This window comes from Sturnus vulgaris, chromosome 6, assembly GCF_052056855.1.
Source record: "Sturnus vulgaris isolate bStuVul1 chromosome 6, bStuVul1.hap1, whole genome shotgun sequence".
Lineage (NCBI taxonomy): Eukaryota > Metazoa > Chordata > Aves > Passeriformes > Sturnidae > Sturnus > Sturnus vulgaris.
Window position 1 is genome coordinate 40,783,825 of NC_142248.1, and position 17,830 is coordinate 40,801,654.

The 17,830-nt window shown below is 36.6% G+C and overlaps 1 protein-coding gene across 1 annotated transcript in view; it reads right to left on the bottom strand.

Moving 5' to 3' along the window:
• NUDT14 (nudix hydrolase 14) overlaps positions 1-17,830 on the bottom strand; it is a 58,545-nt gene that overhangs the window by 17,520 nt on the left and 23,195 nt on the right. The window contains exon 2 of the mRNA XM_014871336.2: positions 13,921-13,964. Coding sequence (XP_014726822.2) covers positions 13,921-13,964 — 44 coding nt within the window. The remainder of the gene's footprint in view (positions 1-13,920; positions 13,965-17,830) is intronic.

Sequence of the window (17,830 nt, forward strand, 5' to 3'; positions counted from 1 at the left end):
TTCAATTACATAAATACATGTAAGATTTAGTATTAAAGCTGCAACACAACAAGATCCTTGTCTAAAGTCCACCTAGAAGGATAGATAATGGGTCATGCTCCCAAAACCCATGACAATTTTGCTCAAAATAAAGTCCCTTTTGTCTCCTGGCATGCAAAATAAACACCAATCAATTCCTTCTTTCCAACAGGAACACCACCACCACCTACTCTTCCAGTCCAAGAACAGTGGTACTAGATAGTAAAAAATCCTTACAAATGAAAACATTTTTCCCCTTATATCACTCTCAAATTAGGATAGTCAAAACCTCAGGCACAGTCTAGTCTCATTCAGAGCCAGTGACTTCTGTATAAGCACAGAGCATCTCCCATCTGTAGCTACTTGCTGAACTCATCAGCTACTTGCTGATGGTGTTTCAAAACAGACACCATCCAAGTCCAATTTTGTACAAATTTAAACCAGTAGCTTCAACTGCTACATTCAATGGTTCTTTGGTTGCTTGCAGTACTTATCATGGGGGCACCTGATGGCCTGGGTAGTTGGACATGCTCTGGGTATGCAGAGTACTGATGTTCTCTGCTTGCCTAACACACTCTCAGGTTTTACTAGTGTAAGAAAATGCAGACAAAAGCTTTTCTCCTTAGTTGGTAGCCCACTGCCCCTGAAAAACAAGTGTGTATTTTGCTCATTACCATGGCAGCATTCTCTCATTTGTTCTGCCTCACTGTGTGCAGTCGAGACATTAATTCATTATTCTATGAATTCTACAATAGATTAGACTCACAATGGCATATTTGCAGGGTTGAGTCAAACTTTCAACTTTCCTTGTAAAAGAGCTGTATATTTATTTTCACTATTTGATTTAATAATGAAGTCTCAAGCTGCCAAAGAAAATGCTATCTGATGATTATTAAAAATAATGTTAATGTTTATTATAATAATATATAAAAACCAAAACAGAAGGGAGCAGTCCAGATGTTAGTATTTATATTCATGCTTGCTATTCTCAAAGACCTGTGCTGCATATTGATGGTTTCCTGCCCCAGGAGATGCCATTTGCAGGAAATTTTAAAGCAAAGGTTTTAGCCTTCAGAGAGGCTGAAGGAGAACATTCACTCTCTTTACTGGCACTAGGGTTTTCTGGAATATCTGGGAGTTTGTGTAGATTGCTGGAAGAAATGAAGTTAAACCACAGACCCTAGTATTTTTAAGGTTACTTAAATATTATTATTTTATTCTTTGATTTCTTTTTTTCCTTCTCATGACTGTTCCTCTCCCCAGAGCATTCCCGTCTGAGGTTAGACACTGCTCTAAATAAAAGGGGAAAAGGAATTACTGCTACTGAACCTACGCTGTTTTGTCCATGGGCACTGCCTGAAACTGGAGAGAGCAGCAGCCTAAAGCTGCTGGTGAAGAGTGGAAGCTTCCTGAAGCAGATGGTTGCCCTTTACCTTTCTTTACATCCACCACCCCAGGCCCAATCTTTCCTTTGGCTTGCCTTCTTCAGCACATCTCATTAAATAACTCATACGAACTCATTAAAAATGGCTCAGCTATTAGACATTATTTTTTCCTAGGAGTCAATCACTTGAGATTTTTATGGAACAGATGGGAAAATTAAAAACAATCTGTCAGAATTAAGGAACAAGATCAAATTAGCTGGAAAGGAGTAGCAGCAAGTTATTACAATTGTCTGCTTCTCACACCATCTTGAGATGAGAGGGTACAGAAATGGCACAAATCTGTAGAACTTTCTATTTAATTACTTCTAATTTTCTGAGAGACTGACAAACAATTCTGAACAGAATTTTACGTTTTTTAACAAACCACAACACACAAGTTCTAATAATTCCCGTCAAAAGTTGGAGAGTTGTGGAAGAGAAAGTTCAGAATTATACCTTCTTAGGAGGGGGATAACATTGGGAATTTGTTGTTTCTTTGTTCACAAGAAACAACATAACATGAAATATTTCTACAGGTTATCAGGCCTGTAACTTCTGAAAATCCACTGAAGGCTGCATTCAGGACAGTTATTGGAGTATTGCACAAAGTTAGAGCAAGACAGTTCAACTGAGCTAAGTGGAGGACCCTCATTGCCACTTTCAATGTGTTTCCTTATAACGACCCAAGATGTGGGTTCAGATGATTGGTCTGGCCTGTAAGGAAAATATTTATCTTCTGGAGTTTTAAACATCTTACAAAGAATTCACTACAAAATTAGTTTGAAATTGCTATTTTTACAGATGATACAGGCTACCAAAAAGAACTACTACAAATCCATTAGTAGGTCCAAATACATTTTTCAGTGGTACCATACCATGGGGTATTACAGAGATATTTAATGTTTCAAGGCAATTCCCTTCAAAATACTATAACCATACCTATTTTAGGATATTATATACACAGTTTTAAGTGAGGAGTAAACACAAAGAAATTAAAACATCCACAAGGACTTTCGTATCTCCACAACTAAAAGATACAGAAAAGAAATGAAGCCAAAGTTGTACATTTGGGGAAAACACACAGAAGCACTAGAAAAGAAAAAAACAAAAAAGAGCTCAGATACCTTCCCTAAAAGAAGGCAGCAATACTATACAAGAGTTTAATCTAAAATGGATATCAAAGGTCCTAATGTAGCAACAGGCTTCATGTCTCAAACAGGAGCATAGGACCACTTTTTTATTATATTTTACAAAGGAGAACAATAACCAGATATAAAAGGATCAGGATAAATCTCAAGCTTCCATCCATGCCTTAAAACAAACTGTAACACCTCTGCACTAGGGAAACACTGTCTCAGTTTAGACCAGCTGATCTTTATACCTTGTGTGGCAGATTACTTTCACCATATTCCAGAGGTGTGGATCTTTGCTGGCTGACTGAGGGAAATCAGAGGTGTAAAAGGAGAGGTCAGGAATGCAAATACCACTGACCAGTGAGGGAGACTCGGCTCCTCTGCACCACATCTGTCGGTGGCTGCATTAGGGACTACAACTGAACAGAAAAAAACTTATTAAGAGATGACAGGGTGTGTACAGTGACTTCCAGGGCTGGTGAAGACCACAGACCTACTTGGCCTCCAACCCAACCTCGTCCTCAACTTCCCACTGCAGTAGCTCCCACTCACTTCATACATAAATTAAATCACTACTCTAATTACAGTAGTTTTCCCCAAAGAAAGCATGCATATAAACAGATTACTGTGCAATGATGCAGAATATTGTTCTTTTTATGAATATGGGAACAATGAGAGTAGCTTTAAAATATTTTAAGAAAGATATGTACCTAAAATGTCACATACAAAGAGCATTTAATCTGTACTTGAGCTGTTACTGTACTTAAGTTTGCAGTTGAAGTATGCCTGGTCCTGGCATCTAACACCATGTTTTCTGAAAGGGATTCCAACAAGGCTCTCATGTAGAATTTAACCATTCAGACTTCAAAAAAGCCCCGAGTGAAACAGGTATTAGGATTCCCTGATGGATATTTGACTTCCCTAAACTAAGTCAATGTGCAGAAATCAGACAGTTGACCCAAGGACATTGCAACATAAGAGTGCAAAACCTTAATTCCTCCTGCACCTTTAAGACTTTTATGGAAAGAGAAAATACCCACCTGAATACAACATTTACAGATGAAACACCTCTGAGAATAGTTTAGAAAATGACTTTGTTGTATGCCATAGAAAACGACTTCCACATTTTTCCTTCCCCCAACATAGTAACGCTCTGTATTTATTGAAATCACAGTAACTGATGGTTTGTGATATTCCAGCTCAGCAGGCATTTAGCTAGAAATACTACAACTTCACACTCTCGAACCTGAGAAAGGAAGGTGGTGTTTCATGGAGCAACACAAGACATGCAGCATTTGACCACAGCAGCTCTGAGGTAGGGGACAGATGAAAACTGACATCGTGTTAAAATGTGCACACACCACACACACATATGGACCATACAAAGTTAATTATTTTGAAATACATCCTAACAATTAAGATCAGCAAATGAACTTTACCACAGCTTCTTAAATGGGTGCTTCTAGGGCTATAGTTAATCCCCATGCAACTGCTGACACTTAGTAATTGCTTTTCATTAGAAAACTTTCAAAATCCTTTAATAAATAAAGATTGATTCAGTATTTCTTTATTCTTAGATGTGGCTTAACGCTGACTTTACAAATGAGAATTTGTAAATTAAACAATAATTTTAGAAAATCCCCACAGTATAGCAATAGCAAAGACAAGGACAAGACTCCTGTACTTCTCTAAGTGAGCTAAGACTCTCAAGGCTGGAGATGTGGACTTTTAATGACAATCTTGTACTAATAACTAAAATACTAATACATTTGGTAAATTATGAGGTAACACAGGTAAAAAAAATGACCTTTCTTAAATCCTTGTAAGATCAGGAGCTGCTTGTATCAAGCATGGGTATGTGTGTGACATACACAAATTGTGATCAGAAAACAGTGGAAGATAAAACACCTAAAAAAAGACTGACATTAACATTGAAAGCCAGGACTTCTCAGCTCTTAACCTCAGCCAGTTTCACCTACTTTTAAAGGTTAAAAAGCATTGCAATATTAATTTAAACCCTGTAATACTGGTAAGTGCTGCCTACAAACAATTTTCTCAGCTCCATGGGGGAGACTTTAGGAACTAATGATGTATGATTTCTAAAAAAACCACAACAAACCAACCAAACCAAACTACCAAAATCCCTCCAATACTACTAACACAGCGCCTGCAGTATTTCAGTTACCATTCTCAAAGAAGACAAAGAAAAAGGAATGGCAGATTCCAAAAAGAGACAGAAAAACAGCATGCAGGAATAAAAGCAAGTAAGTGATTTAATCAGCCCCCTTGACTCTCAACAGATATTTGGTTTTAAAAACCCCTTTGATACAATCAGAAGAAAATAATCAAATGTGGTGTGCAACCACAGAAGTATTTAGAGATGCATTCATCTCTGCTGGAGAGCATGTGAATATAAAACATACATTTCATATTTTAGCCCACATAGCTCATAAAGGAGAAAATGTCAAGATTTACAAATCATACTAGATGAAAAGTTAGTAAGAAATAAATAATTAATTTAGAAGTCCCATAATTGTTTTAGCTTTAAAGTATAAATTTGTTTTTCTTCTTGAACTTCTATGAATCTGGCTTTCTTTGTTCATAGAGGGATGACAAATTGATTATTCATAGTTTTCCATGTCAAGCCTATAATTCCATCTAGTCTTTTTAAAATATTATGTTTGAGAAACACCCCAGATCACAAATAAAGTATGTTCATAAAATGCTAAGAGGTTGGAATGGACCATAAAGATCCTCTACTCCCAGTCCCCTCTGCCATGGGCAGGGACACCTCCCATCAGACCAGGTTGTTCAAGGTGTTATCAACCTGGCTTTAAACACTTCCAGGGCTGGGGCATCCACAACCTCCCTGGGCAACCTGTTCCAGTGCCTCACCACCCTCTCAGTAAAAAATTTCTTCCTAATATCTAACCTAAATTTCCCCTCTTTAAATCTGTACCTATTACTCCTTGTCCTGTCACTACAGTTCCTGATGGAGAGTCCCTCTCTGGCTTCTCTGTGGGCCCCCTTCAGATCCTGCAAGGTGCACTGAGGTCTCCACACAACCACGTTCATGTTTGTGAACATGTCCTCTCCTTGTTCTAATCTAAAATGACAGTGCTTTCAATTCAAAAGTGATAATCAAAAACACCTAAACTTGTTTGAAAGCCAACACTCAAAACCAATTCTCTGGGAGGAGTCAACCTTCAGGAGGGCATACTTCATCTTATTTCAAAAGTATTTTTGGTGTCCGTAAGAAAAAATTGTATGTAGCTCCTGTGCCATTTCTGTACTCAAATTAACCATCAATTTCACAGTTGGACATGTCCTGAAAATGTCTTATGTGGTGTCTAAAGTGCTGTCTTCTTCCTTTTATCAGCACAGCACCCAGTACCTTAAGCCAGAGAAAACAGCCCCCTCATTTTCAGAACAGAGATGTAATAAAGTTGTACCCTTTGATTATTCTCCAGTGCAATTCCTTTAGTTTCCCAGAGCTTTAACTATAATGCAGATAGTCCTGAGATTAAATGTGTGTGCTTGCACAATCTTTACTGGTTCATTTAAGTCTTCCTTCAAAGCATTTTGCATCTTTCAAAGGCCAACACCACTCCAATTGGCTGCTTAAAATGCAGCCTATTACAAAAGCAAAGCTATAAGCTCCTGACAAAAACATTCACCCTTTCATACTAATCACAGATAAAGTGGATTTGGCAATAGATAATTAGAGACGTCTAAAAGACTTCTGTATTCGGATGAAATTTGAATGCTTTCTCCAACACAACGTAAATATTTAATACTAAATAAACCCAGGATAAAGTGGTGAGCCATGTATGCTTAAGAAAATAAACGTTACTTTGGAAAAAATCAAAAGGAAGATTGGTTTCAGTAAACCGAACTGCAGCAGGAAGTTGTTCATGACACCATAAAGCAGGAAGCATATGTTTGGTTAATCATCAGACCAGCATAAAAATGAACCAAGAAGTGGTAACAAACCCATATACATGCACTTTTAAAACACAATTTATATCTACTTGTAAAGTAGCAATTTGTATTGCCAACCAGAGAATATGATCAGGACAACTTCTTTGGAATAAACAATTCTCTCAGCAACTTATTTTCATACAACAAAGAAAATATAAAAAGAAAATTCAACTGCAAAACAAATGAGACATCAAAGCACGCTCCTCTCAATAACATTCCTTAAGTGTCATATCTTGGCCAGTATCCCAGGATACCCTTAGAAATGACACACTGCATCTCAATGGGATTCTTTCAAGAAAATATTTTAATAAATAAATTCAGGTTTTATATTAACTTATTTGATTAAATACAGCTTTATGGGAATTATGTGCAACAGATGTCAGAGCCTGATGGGCTTTTGTTCCAATTCCTAATTATTTGTGAACCTGCCATTTATAAATGCTATCACATAATAAAACCAATAAATAATCCACCTAAAAAAGCCTAAGTATGGCTCCATTCTGAAATGGCAAAAGTCAAGATTTAACACACCATCAGGTTTTCAAGGACAGCTCACAAAACAAAAAAGTTCAAGTGTTCTGCACTAAGGTAAGGGAAACCAGCAACTTTGTATATTACCTACCAAAATCCAAATATGATATGCATAACACAATCTTTTGCCAGTCTCAGTACCATCAGTGAGAAACTGGTAGTTGTTCACATTTTCCTCAATTGTCCCATTTCTAGAATAAGGTTTAAATTATCTCTTTTCCAAGAGATATTTTCAGCTAAAATTCTAAATTACAGGCACTCCAATTACAGAACATTTCCTAGCTTTCCTAAGATTATTTTTACCAATCCCAAATGCAGGCCATGATCATGCTACTGTCTCTAGGCCATGTACAAACTCTTGGAACCCTTCACACAGAACAGGTTTATTTCAAAATCACCTCAAAGCAGAGGGAAGACTCTTTATGATTTCAGTGATTGTAAGAGAATAAACACATACTTTTTTTTTAGTATTATAGGAAACACTAGAAAATGAGATCCCTAAACTTATAAAAAAAACCCAAGATGCTTCTAATCTGGATACCAGAAACCTGTATTCAGAAATTTATGAATAACCAGCCAAAATTCTTGTGTACTGGCATAGTTATAAGAATTTTCATGGCTTCTACTCTAAAATTAGGGAAATATTTAACTTCCCAATGAAGCAATGCCCTCAATACAGATTTTATTGCCATTTTACCCTGTTTCAGTGATACAGCAGAGAAGAGGTTATATGCAATAGGGTGCTTTCATATCACATGCTTAAAAAGATGAAATGAGAATCTGAAAATTTATGATTTCATATCTCTCTGATAACTTTATGGCATCTCATCTCATGTTTCTCTCATTCCTGTGCTTTTATTCAGATTGGATCCTAAGGTAACAACACAGTAACTCATTTTAAAAGACAGTAAATACGCCTGCAGAATTCCTGGCACGAAAGCAGAGGATCTGTCAAGTCTTCACTGTAGAAAACCCCAAAAATGAACAACAAAAAGCACAGCATTGAGTGCATTTTATTTGCAAATATCGTATGCAAACAAATAGTGTAATTACTTGGATTGAAGGAAACTAATAGGCTACTATATTTTTTCCTTCTAATACCAGGAAAATTATCATTATCCTGATAACATCCTTGATAGACAGATATCAAGCCTAGACCTGAGCATTTTCAATGACAGTGATTACAAAACATGTCTTCCTGGATTATCATATTGCTTATTGGTAAAAACAGTTTCTTAGTATTTAATTTAAAAAATACTTACCCCACCATACATAATTTCTCATTCTGTCATTGATTACTGATGAAATTAAATTATTTTGGCCTGCCCTGTAACATTCCTTTACATTTTGTGATAAGTGGTAATTTCTCTCCTCAGTTGTGCTATCCTTTGCATGAACATGCCCAGCTCTCATTCCCTTCTCTCAGCTATTATTTCCCTAAACTTTTCATAATTTTTGTTTGCTGAACTACCTTCAGTTGATTTTAAACAGTGCATTATCTTCCACACTATCTTTGAAGATAATCAAGAAAATTCCACATCACTGACACCTGGAGGAGACATTACAAAGACAGACAAGGTTTACAGAACAACAGCTCATCATTGAAAGTAAAAGGCATATGCCACCCAAGAAAACGTGGTTTTTTTTGTTTTTGTCTTTTTTTTCTTTACCTGTAAGGATGTTAGAAAGCTGTATTTAAAAGCTACTGTGATAACTCTTGCACAAAGGAAGCATCTGAGTTAAATTTCATGGTGTCTTATAATACACTAGGACATAAACCAGAAAAATACATACAGGATTAAGTTTCCATAAAGCCCAAGTGATCTGGCATATGAAATAGGAGAAGGAATTTAATCCACTCCTATAATGTGGTCAGGGCACATGACTTCCACCCTGTCTCCATAGCTGCCTGCTACAGCCACGGAGCCAGAATAGCACCCATGGCTCCTGCAGGCCACTGCCCGGGCTCTGGTGACCCATGCCTGGCTCCCGTGGCCAGAGCCGGGATGCAGCCGGCTCCTGGAGCAGCTGTTGGACCAATTCTGCACTGCCCTGGGCAGACACCTCCTGATCTCTGCCCTCAGCCAGCCAACTGCACAGCACAGAGCCTGCACACCTTCATCTCCACCTTCTGACTTATGCTCATCTTTAACCTGCCTTCGAGAACTCTTCCTGCTTGCCCCCAGGACTGGTACCTGCAGGAGATGGCTTTGGTTTCCTTCACCCTGTAAACTCACTCCTGATGGAAAACTACACTTTATTACATCTTTGTAATAGATAAAGTGTAAAGTCATTTCTTCCGAGGAGGCAAATTAGATTAGGAATGAATTTGTTTTAAATGTGAAACAAATTAATCTCTTTACTTAAAAAAAAAAAAAAAAAAGGCAAATCTTATAAAGCAGCAATATTAGAATAAACTTTCCGTTTTTTTCATTAAGAATTTTTTAAGTCAGGAACTACTGCTGAGTCACTGTGACATGTTTTTGAAGGTAAAAATGCAACAGGAATGGGGTACAATGCACATGCAGAGTTGCAAGTTTTTTAGTCCAAATGCTTTTTATTCATCACATAATATTTTCAGAGTTGAGAGGAATTCACATAACTATCTTGCACACAATTCAGTCTCTTCAAAATTGTTCTCTTTTAAATGCAGTGAGCCTCACAGTGAATTTTTCATACTTTCAAATAGAGAGGCAGGCATAATTTTGTTTTGTCAACTAGGAAAAGGTACAGTTGTGTCCCTGTTCTCAAGCGTTATTACTCAAAGCACAGAAGGGAGCACATGACTGTACACTGACCTTCATCTGTTCCCAAATTATGCCTTTTAAAAGCCTTGAATCTGTTTAAGGGGAGTTGCTGAAACCTGAAACGAATGTGGTCTATTGCTTTATAAAGTAGATGAATGTAGAACTTAAGTATTACATTTCAGGCTCTTACTGTACTAAATATAGCAAAATTAGGATGAGAGAGAATATAACTGTAACCTGAGTCTGGTTTTAGAGAATAATTTTTTGTTACAGGTATCGATGGTTACTCTGTAAAATTTAGTATGTTTCTATTTCTAACAGAAAATCACCACAAATTTGTAGAAGGAAAATGTTCTCCTCATAAAGACTTTTATTTTTAAAAGCTGAACCTTAAAAAATTAACAGCTCTTCAGCCCACAAATCACACCCCCACAAATTGCTAACCAGTTCTGACAGACCCAAGTCTAAAAAGAATCTTGAAATACACCTTGCATCTAAATTTTCATTGCTTGCATTCTGCTTGATTTTCATCAGGATATGTTTAATAATGACCAAATACATAATCTTGAGTATTAAAGGGAAAATTACACTTAATTAGAAAAGCAAGCAGTGCATAACTGCAGAAACACAACATAACTGCCTAACATAACAGGCCAAAATTATGTAACTCTTAGGAGCAACACCTCAATAAACTTGTTCAATAATTACAGTGGAGAAGAGGAAATCAAGGATTTTTACTTCATTCATTTTTGGTAAACTTCACTGTCTTTTCCAACAACATAATAAAACCTTCCAATGAGCTCTAATAATGTTCATCTGCATGTTTCAAAGAAAGATTAACTTAAATCTAACTCCACAGGACAAGAACAATAGTAAGGTCATTATTTTCCAATAGAAAAATGGCTTAGAAATTGACAGACTTCTTGACAAGTTTGCAAATTTTTGAGTTTTCAGATGAGAACTGTAACACTCATTAAGCATTTAATATGCTTGGAAAAATCATAGAAACCTTCAGGATGTATGTGACGTTTGGAAATCATCTGATCCTATATCCTGTTAAAAGTCACACTGACTTCTAAGTTAGGCCTGATTTCTCAGAGCCTTGTCCAGTCAAGGTTTGGATTTCTCTAAGGATGGAGATTCCTGAGTCTCTCTGGGCAAAGCATTCCAGGACCAAACGATGGTCCATGGGTATGTCCTTGTGTAATGGATCTTCCTTCTGTTAGAATTTAAACCCAAATACTGTAAGAAGTGCTGCTTCTTTTGTCTATGCTGACATGCAGGTGACTTTTGACAGCAGAAGTTCTGAAGGTTTGCCTTAAGACAGTTTATTCTGTGACCAGTAATAAATTGCATGTAACTATTTTTTTCTTTAAGTGACATGGAGGGATTGGGAATAAGCAATTATTTGTTCAATGTACATTACAGAAGTGACTTTAGGATTGATGTCTAGTTCTGAATGATCTTGACCTAAAGAAAGCTCATGAACCACATACCGTAGACTCATGCCCAGATCTGCAATAACCAAAGGAAAGAAAATAAATAAAAAGAAAGAAAAGGAAAAGTAATACCAATTCTGCTATTTTACCTTGTGCTAGTTACACCACCAGACTCCATATGGTTAAATGATCTTGCCCTACTGCAACATATAGTGAGATTTTAAAAGATGACTCACATCTAAGGCAAATGAAGTGACTACTACTGCAGTCCTTGTGTTTTTGTCTTTGTATATTTAATCAGCTGTTCATCTGAACAGTTGGAAAGGACACATTTATACAACAATAACTTAATCTTTCAGTAAATATTTTCCTGTATCTTCTGATACAAATCTATTAAATATTGGCCTATATTGACCTAATTTGAAATGAGACAGAATACTGGGGTTGCAAAGAAAGCCAGCACACAAGTTCTCAGTTCACTAACATGCAGGAAGGAAGTCAGTCTTAAGCATGTTTGCTTGTGCTGCTGAAAAAGGATGACAAATAAAGACATGGGTTAGGCACAATGTCTGGTTTTATATGATTACACAGTTGGTTTTTTCATTCACCGTCACTAAATTCATAATACACATCAATTCTATGTAAATATTATATATATATATATACACATATATATGTGTTCTTTACAGATCTGGCATTCCAACATACTCAGTTCAGGTAAACAGCCCTTTTACAGATGCTTGGAGCATTTAAGAGTCTTACATCACTTCTGTAACTAGTAAGCTATGAATACTAATGAAAAAGTATTATGGAAAAGAGGTCTTAATTCTTCAAGCAGACACACAGTAGGAAATACTAGGAATACAACAGAGCATGTGTCCCAGAAACATCTCCTTCAATATTTAGCCTTCATTGACAGCAATAAACTTGTAAGAGCTCTCTCAGTTTGAAGTTCTCTGTAATCTTCAGGAACTAGTTAACATGACTTTTCCATATAACAAGCATCACAGCTACTAAAATACAGGAAAATATAGGGCTTTAATATACTACAAGGGATTTTGAATCTGACTAATGTATTGGATAATAATTGCCTTCCTATTCACAAAAAAATTCATGTAAACCCCTGGATTTCCTATGCAGAAAGTTCACATTACTACCTTTGGTGTCAAAAGCTGCAATGAATTTCCTTGTGAAAGAGTGTTAAACATTCTGCAGTTCAACAGTAGTCACTAATAAGTTCGGGTGGCAGCTGTTGTACATCTGAAGCTAACAAATGTTATGTGACCAGAGATGACTGGCATGACATGTGGCCGTAGCCTTTTTATAAAGTTATGTTCTCAACTATTTTAAAAATGTCCACAAAAGTCCTTCAGCAATACTGTTCCCAAGAAGTTCATGGAAAACTGATCCTTTAATACTTACCCCACTCAGTTAGTTGCATATATTCACACATTATCACACAGTGATAAACTAAAGTTTAAACAAAAATAGTCATACAAATTCATCTAGAAGTCATGTTTTCAGCACTGTGACTTGAGGCTGGATTCACTTGCTTGAATGAGAATATATTAAATTTCCAGCAATCAATTATCATTTCAGCCTTTGTATCTGCCATCATAAATTCAGGCACATGCCCATATGGACAGACAAAGTGCAAAGACAGAACTGTCTTCCAGGCAAATTCCAAAAGCAAGTGTGAAGTTCAGTATTGAAATATCACTCCCTCTTCTGTCCTCATTCTCAAGCAGTACAGGCATTTTTAATCTAGTTAATACTTTCCCAGTCTTCCTGAAAATTTTACCTTCATAATCTTTACATAGATAAAAAGTGTTGCTGGAATTTTATATCCCTGCCAGGCACCCACATGTATGTAAAGACTGGTGTCACAAAAAGACTAATGTAAGGACTTAGAGGGTTCCAACAGAGAAGAATTTTCCAAAATGTAACTGATTTTAGTTATTTAATGCACATAAAAAACATATCTCTTGATGTGGTTCTGGTTATGCCACAATTTATTTTAGTGTCTTGCTACATTTTTTACATTTAATAGATTTAGGAAAGCTTTTTCTTGGAAAAAGTTGTTACCCTTGCTTTTTATTTTTATCTTCTAGTACCTCAATTTTCAGTAAACAGATTAAATATTAATACTTTTTGAAAGACATATAAATATTTTAGTTTTTAATAACACTGAAACTTGGTCTGTTTCATATACTCCTTGTTATAATCTTGTATGAACTGATCTTTGAAGTCAGTAATTAATTGCTTTTCTTCTCCGATCAGAGAGATACATTTGGAAAGACAGAAGAAACTCCTTCCTTCAGGTAATAAATTCCCACTCAAAAAAAAGAGCTTTCAGTTCCATCTTCTATGTAACTATTAAAATGTACAATAAATTACTTGTTAAAACTATAATATTGGAATAGTCAAGCACAGACAAAACTTACCGAAAACATAATAAACCACAAGATTTTGAAATTTCTGCTAATTCTATATTAAACAGTAGACAACCACATGCAAGTATTACAAAAGAAGTGAGAATTGAAGAGGAAATTGGAGGAAAAAGAACATCAATACTTGACCAATGAAAGAAAATACAATATGAAATACAACATGAAGACAATGAGAAATAATGTGATGCCATCATTACCTGTCATGTGTCCTCATAAAATCCCAGAACTTCTTAGTGCCATTCTGGGGGGGGAAAAATTAAAAATCAGTCAAATTAACTTCAACTGAAAAATTCCTATAATAAAATTTAACAAAATTTAAGAGGTATTTCTTTGAAAACTTGGTATAGCTGGTTTTATTTATGAGACCAGTATTCTGGATTTTGACAGTTAGTATTACAGACACTGAGAACTGTCTTAGGACAGGTCAAAATCTTGGGCAACAATATAACGATGACAGCTTGCATACGTTTATTGCAGCCTTCAGGCCCAGTTTTGGCCACAGCATCAACTTCAGCTGCTCAATCTAACCATTGACATGCCAGGAAGCCATAAACAGCTCTGTTTTAACCAGTAAAATAACCCACAGGTATGTTCTTCTATGTCTAGAAATGCTCTTACCTTAAGAAGAGCTCAGCACTTACCTCCTAACTAAAGCCATGTGGGATCCAGGAATAAAACACCTTCCCTCTAACCCCTCACAAGGACCAAAATAGGAGTTTTATCCACACCTAACATGAAGGGGTCACACTCCACTCTACACAGCAGCTGTTCCTCTGCACTGCTGGTGGTGCTGAGGGCACTGTCTCACAGCAGGCTTGAAATCACAGCACTCAAGAACTGGGAGACATTAAATGGCAGATTTTCTCAAGATGGGCCAATTTCTGTCCTCTGCCAGCTTAAAAAGTACAATATGCACTACATCACAGCCGACAGTGATCTCTGAAAAAAAGTTTATGTCACAGTAATAATGAGCACATATACCTTGCTTACATTTATATTACACCTTTTATAGTTTACCTATAGAATTCATACACATCAGTTAATGAAGATGCATATAATTCTTTACTCTGTTTACTGGAAGTTTGATGGTGTTTTTTCAGCTCAAATACAACTCAAGAAATTTCACTCCCAGGTCAGTTTTAAGTCTACATTAGGAATCAGTATGAAACCAGAGGAAATTCTTGTGGTTGATACCTTTTTCTTAGTAGCGACACAAAAATGAGACCTGCTGAAGACCTACATACCTAAAATATGCTTAATGTGAAAAGCAGCACTTGACTTCTATTATAAAGTTTGGTTAAATGGATGATCAAACCCTGAGCAACTGGTTAATGATTTAAAGCAGGTAAATGTGAGCAATGAGAGAAGAATCAAGTTCAGTTGGTGGGTAAAGGTGCCAACCAATATAGACAGGCCCTTCAGCTCTATTACAGATGTCATGGCTACCAAGTACACAACAGCTGGTGGGGATTAGATAACAAGCACTCTGGTTCAGAGATTAAGCCCCTGAGCTTTATGAGTTTACCAAGCTTTTTGGAAGAGGGACTGTTTGCTTGCTAGCTGGGTTTTTCTTCATTCCCACAACTCTAATTATAAACAGTTGTTCACCTCAAGAGAAACTCTAATCCGTGCTTCCATTGGTGTCTGCACATACCTTCTGTTAGCACTGACAGGAATTGAATGTGTGCACTACAGGAGAAGCCCTGCCATTGTTTAAATGCAATATAATGTTGAAAGGGAAATAAACACAGCAAATTCTCAGTGTGAACTGAAATATTAAAGCCATTGCTTCCAAATCTGAGTGTATATCCAATTCATTCCACCTGGTGAGAGACAGGAACAACTTTGATAGGACTATGAAACAACACAAAGCTGCAACATGGGCTGTGTTCTATGGTAAAATAATTTAAGGTATTTGATGTGCAAGATCAGCTCAATCTTCCTGTAGGTTTATTTCTACCTGTAAGCAAAGTATTTCTGGGATTTGTTAGCAGACTGCTGAGCAATTTTCCATTTAACACCAAAGAACTGGAAAACCAATTACCAAGGGTAATGTCTTCCGCATGTAACTCCATATTGTTTCTCTAGTCTCAACCTTCCCCTGACCCAAATCTTAAGTTGGTACTACCATCATCCATTCTCCCTTTGTAGAGTCCACTTTGGAGAAGTGCAGGTATCCAGCTGCTGGAGATGGCAAAAAAAGTCTGAACCAAGTCTCTCCTTGCATTAATTTAGGCTGTTAGCCCTGTGATACTGCATTCTAATAGACGATCCCACCAACAATCTTCCTGGCTCTTTCCTCTTGCCATCATTTTGCAAATTATAGAACCTGATTGCTTTGGAGCACTTATGAGAGGGTTTCAAATAGCTGAGGGAAATTACACCCTAGAGAATCGTCCTCATACAGATGGGATCCATCAGAACTGAATGACCTCTTCCCAAGGATGAGCTCTATTACCATTAACAGAGCCTACCTCAGACATGCACATAATGTTTAGCAGAAAGGAAAAGAAGGAACTTAGTACTTAAAAAGAAATTAATCAGAAAAGAAAACCTGTATTTTCTGTTTTCTAAGTCCAGGTAAAGCACTTTCTCTAGAACATTACTTGATTAGTATAAGACCCAAATTCAAAACCAGCCATAGGCTGAATTAATTTGAGTCAAGACATTGGTTAGTATCATATACTCTGACTGGACAATGCTTACTAAGATATTTTCTGCCTATATTTGAATTTAAAAATTACTTCATATGATCAAGTTGCACCTGTCCAAATAAATAAATCAATAAACAAATGAAACATTCCAACATCTCTTTGTTTACAGTGGCAGAAACTCAAATGAGCCCCATTCATGCCCTATTGTTGAAGTCAAATGTAATTTGAACCCAACCGAATGGAGTTGAGTTTCTATTGTACCCAATGCATGGTTCTTTCCTAACAGACTGGTAGGAAGGTTGCTAATTATTAATAGCATGTAAACAGTTACCAATGGCTCTAATGCTGCTTTACATACTTTACAGAACATTAATTCCAGCCAGCTTCTAACCAACTATATCAAGCTACATGTAGTATCTCTATCATATCTTTGGGACAAAAGTATTACTTGCTGAACTGACCAAGATTCATGCTTTTAAAAGCCAAGTGGCAATGATGACTTGTTAAACTGTTCCACTCTATATATCCTGGTCTTGGACAAAGCTCTGCTATCACCACAGTTACAGATAGCTGCAATATTAAAGGTATCAGTGGTCAATGTAATTCCTGAAAAAGAGAAGTATCTTTGTGAAACTTAAAGGCTCTCTCAAACCCTTATCATTTGTCATTTTAATAAGCATATGTTTGCATAACGTAATAATTGCAGTATTACAAGTAGCCCATTCTCCAATGTCTAATAAGGAACAATCACAGTATGTCTCAATACAGTGAGAACTGAGTATAACTGATTACTGGGAGATCTAAACATTGATGACAGGAAGAAGAAAGGATTATTTTATGACATTTGAGAAAGATTTAAAAAATTATTCTTCAAACAGGAAATGTGTCCTGTGATGTTTACAAAGATAAATGTTTTATTTTCAGAAGTATTTTACACTAGTTTCAATCTGTTCAGAATAGCAGTTCTGATACTGCAACAATCTTGTGTAACACATAATCGATTTGGTAAATCTTTAATCACAAAGTAATCACACTCTAGTTCTGTGCTCAGTGATCAGGTTCTGTGATGTTGCAACACTCAACTAGTGCATATAGTATGTGTAAATTAATAAAGCTGTATTCCAGGAGAGGCAGCATGTGAGACAACTTCGTTTCATGTTACACAGAAGACAGATCACTTACATAAGTACTAATTGCATAAGAAAGCCATACCAGGTCAGAGGAGATGTCCATCTTCCCCGGCAACCTGTCTCTAAAATTTAAGAAGAGAGAAAGCACACAGCCATGCTTCCCCAGAACACTCTTCCAAGTCTGGCAAAAGGCACCGAAGGGTGGCAAAAGAGAGTGCCTTAAAAAGGCACCCAAATTAAAAACAGTCCTCCCTCAACTCTAAAAAGCAAGCACAAATAGCCATTTCTGTACTATCTGAATGTGCAAAGTGTGTCACAAGACC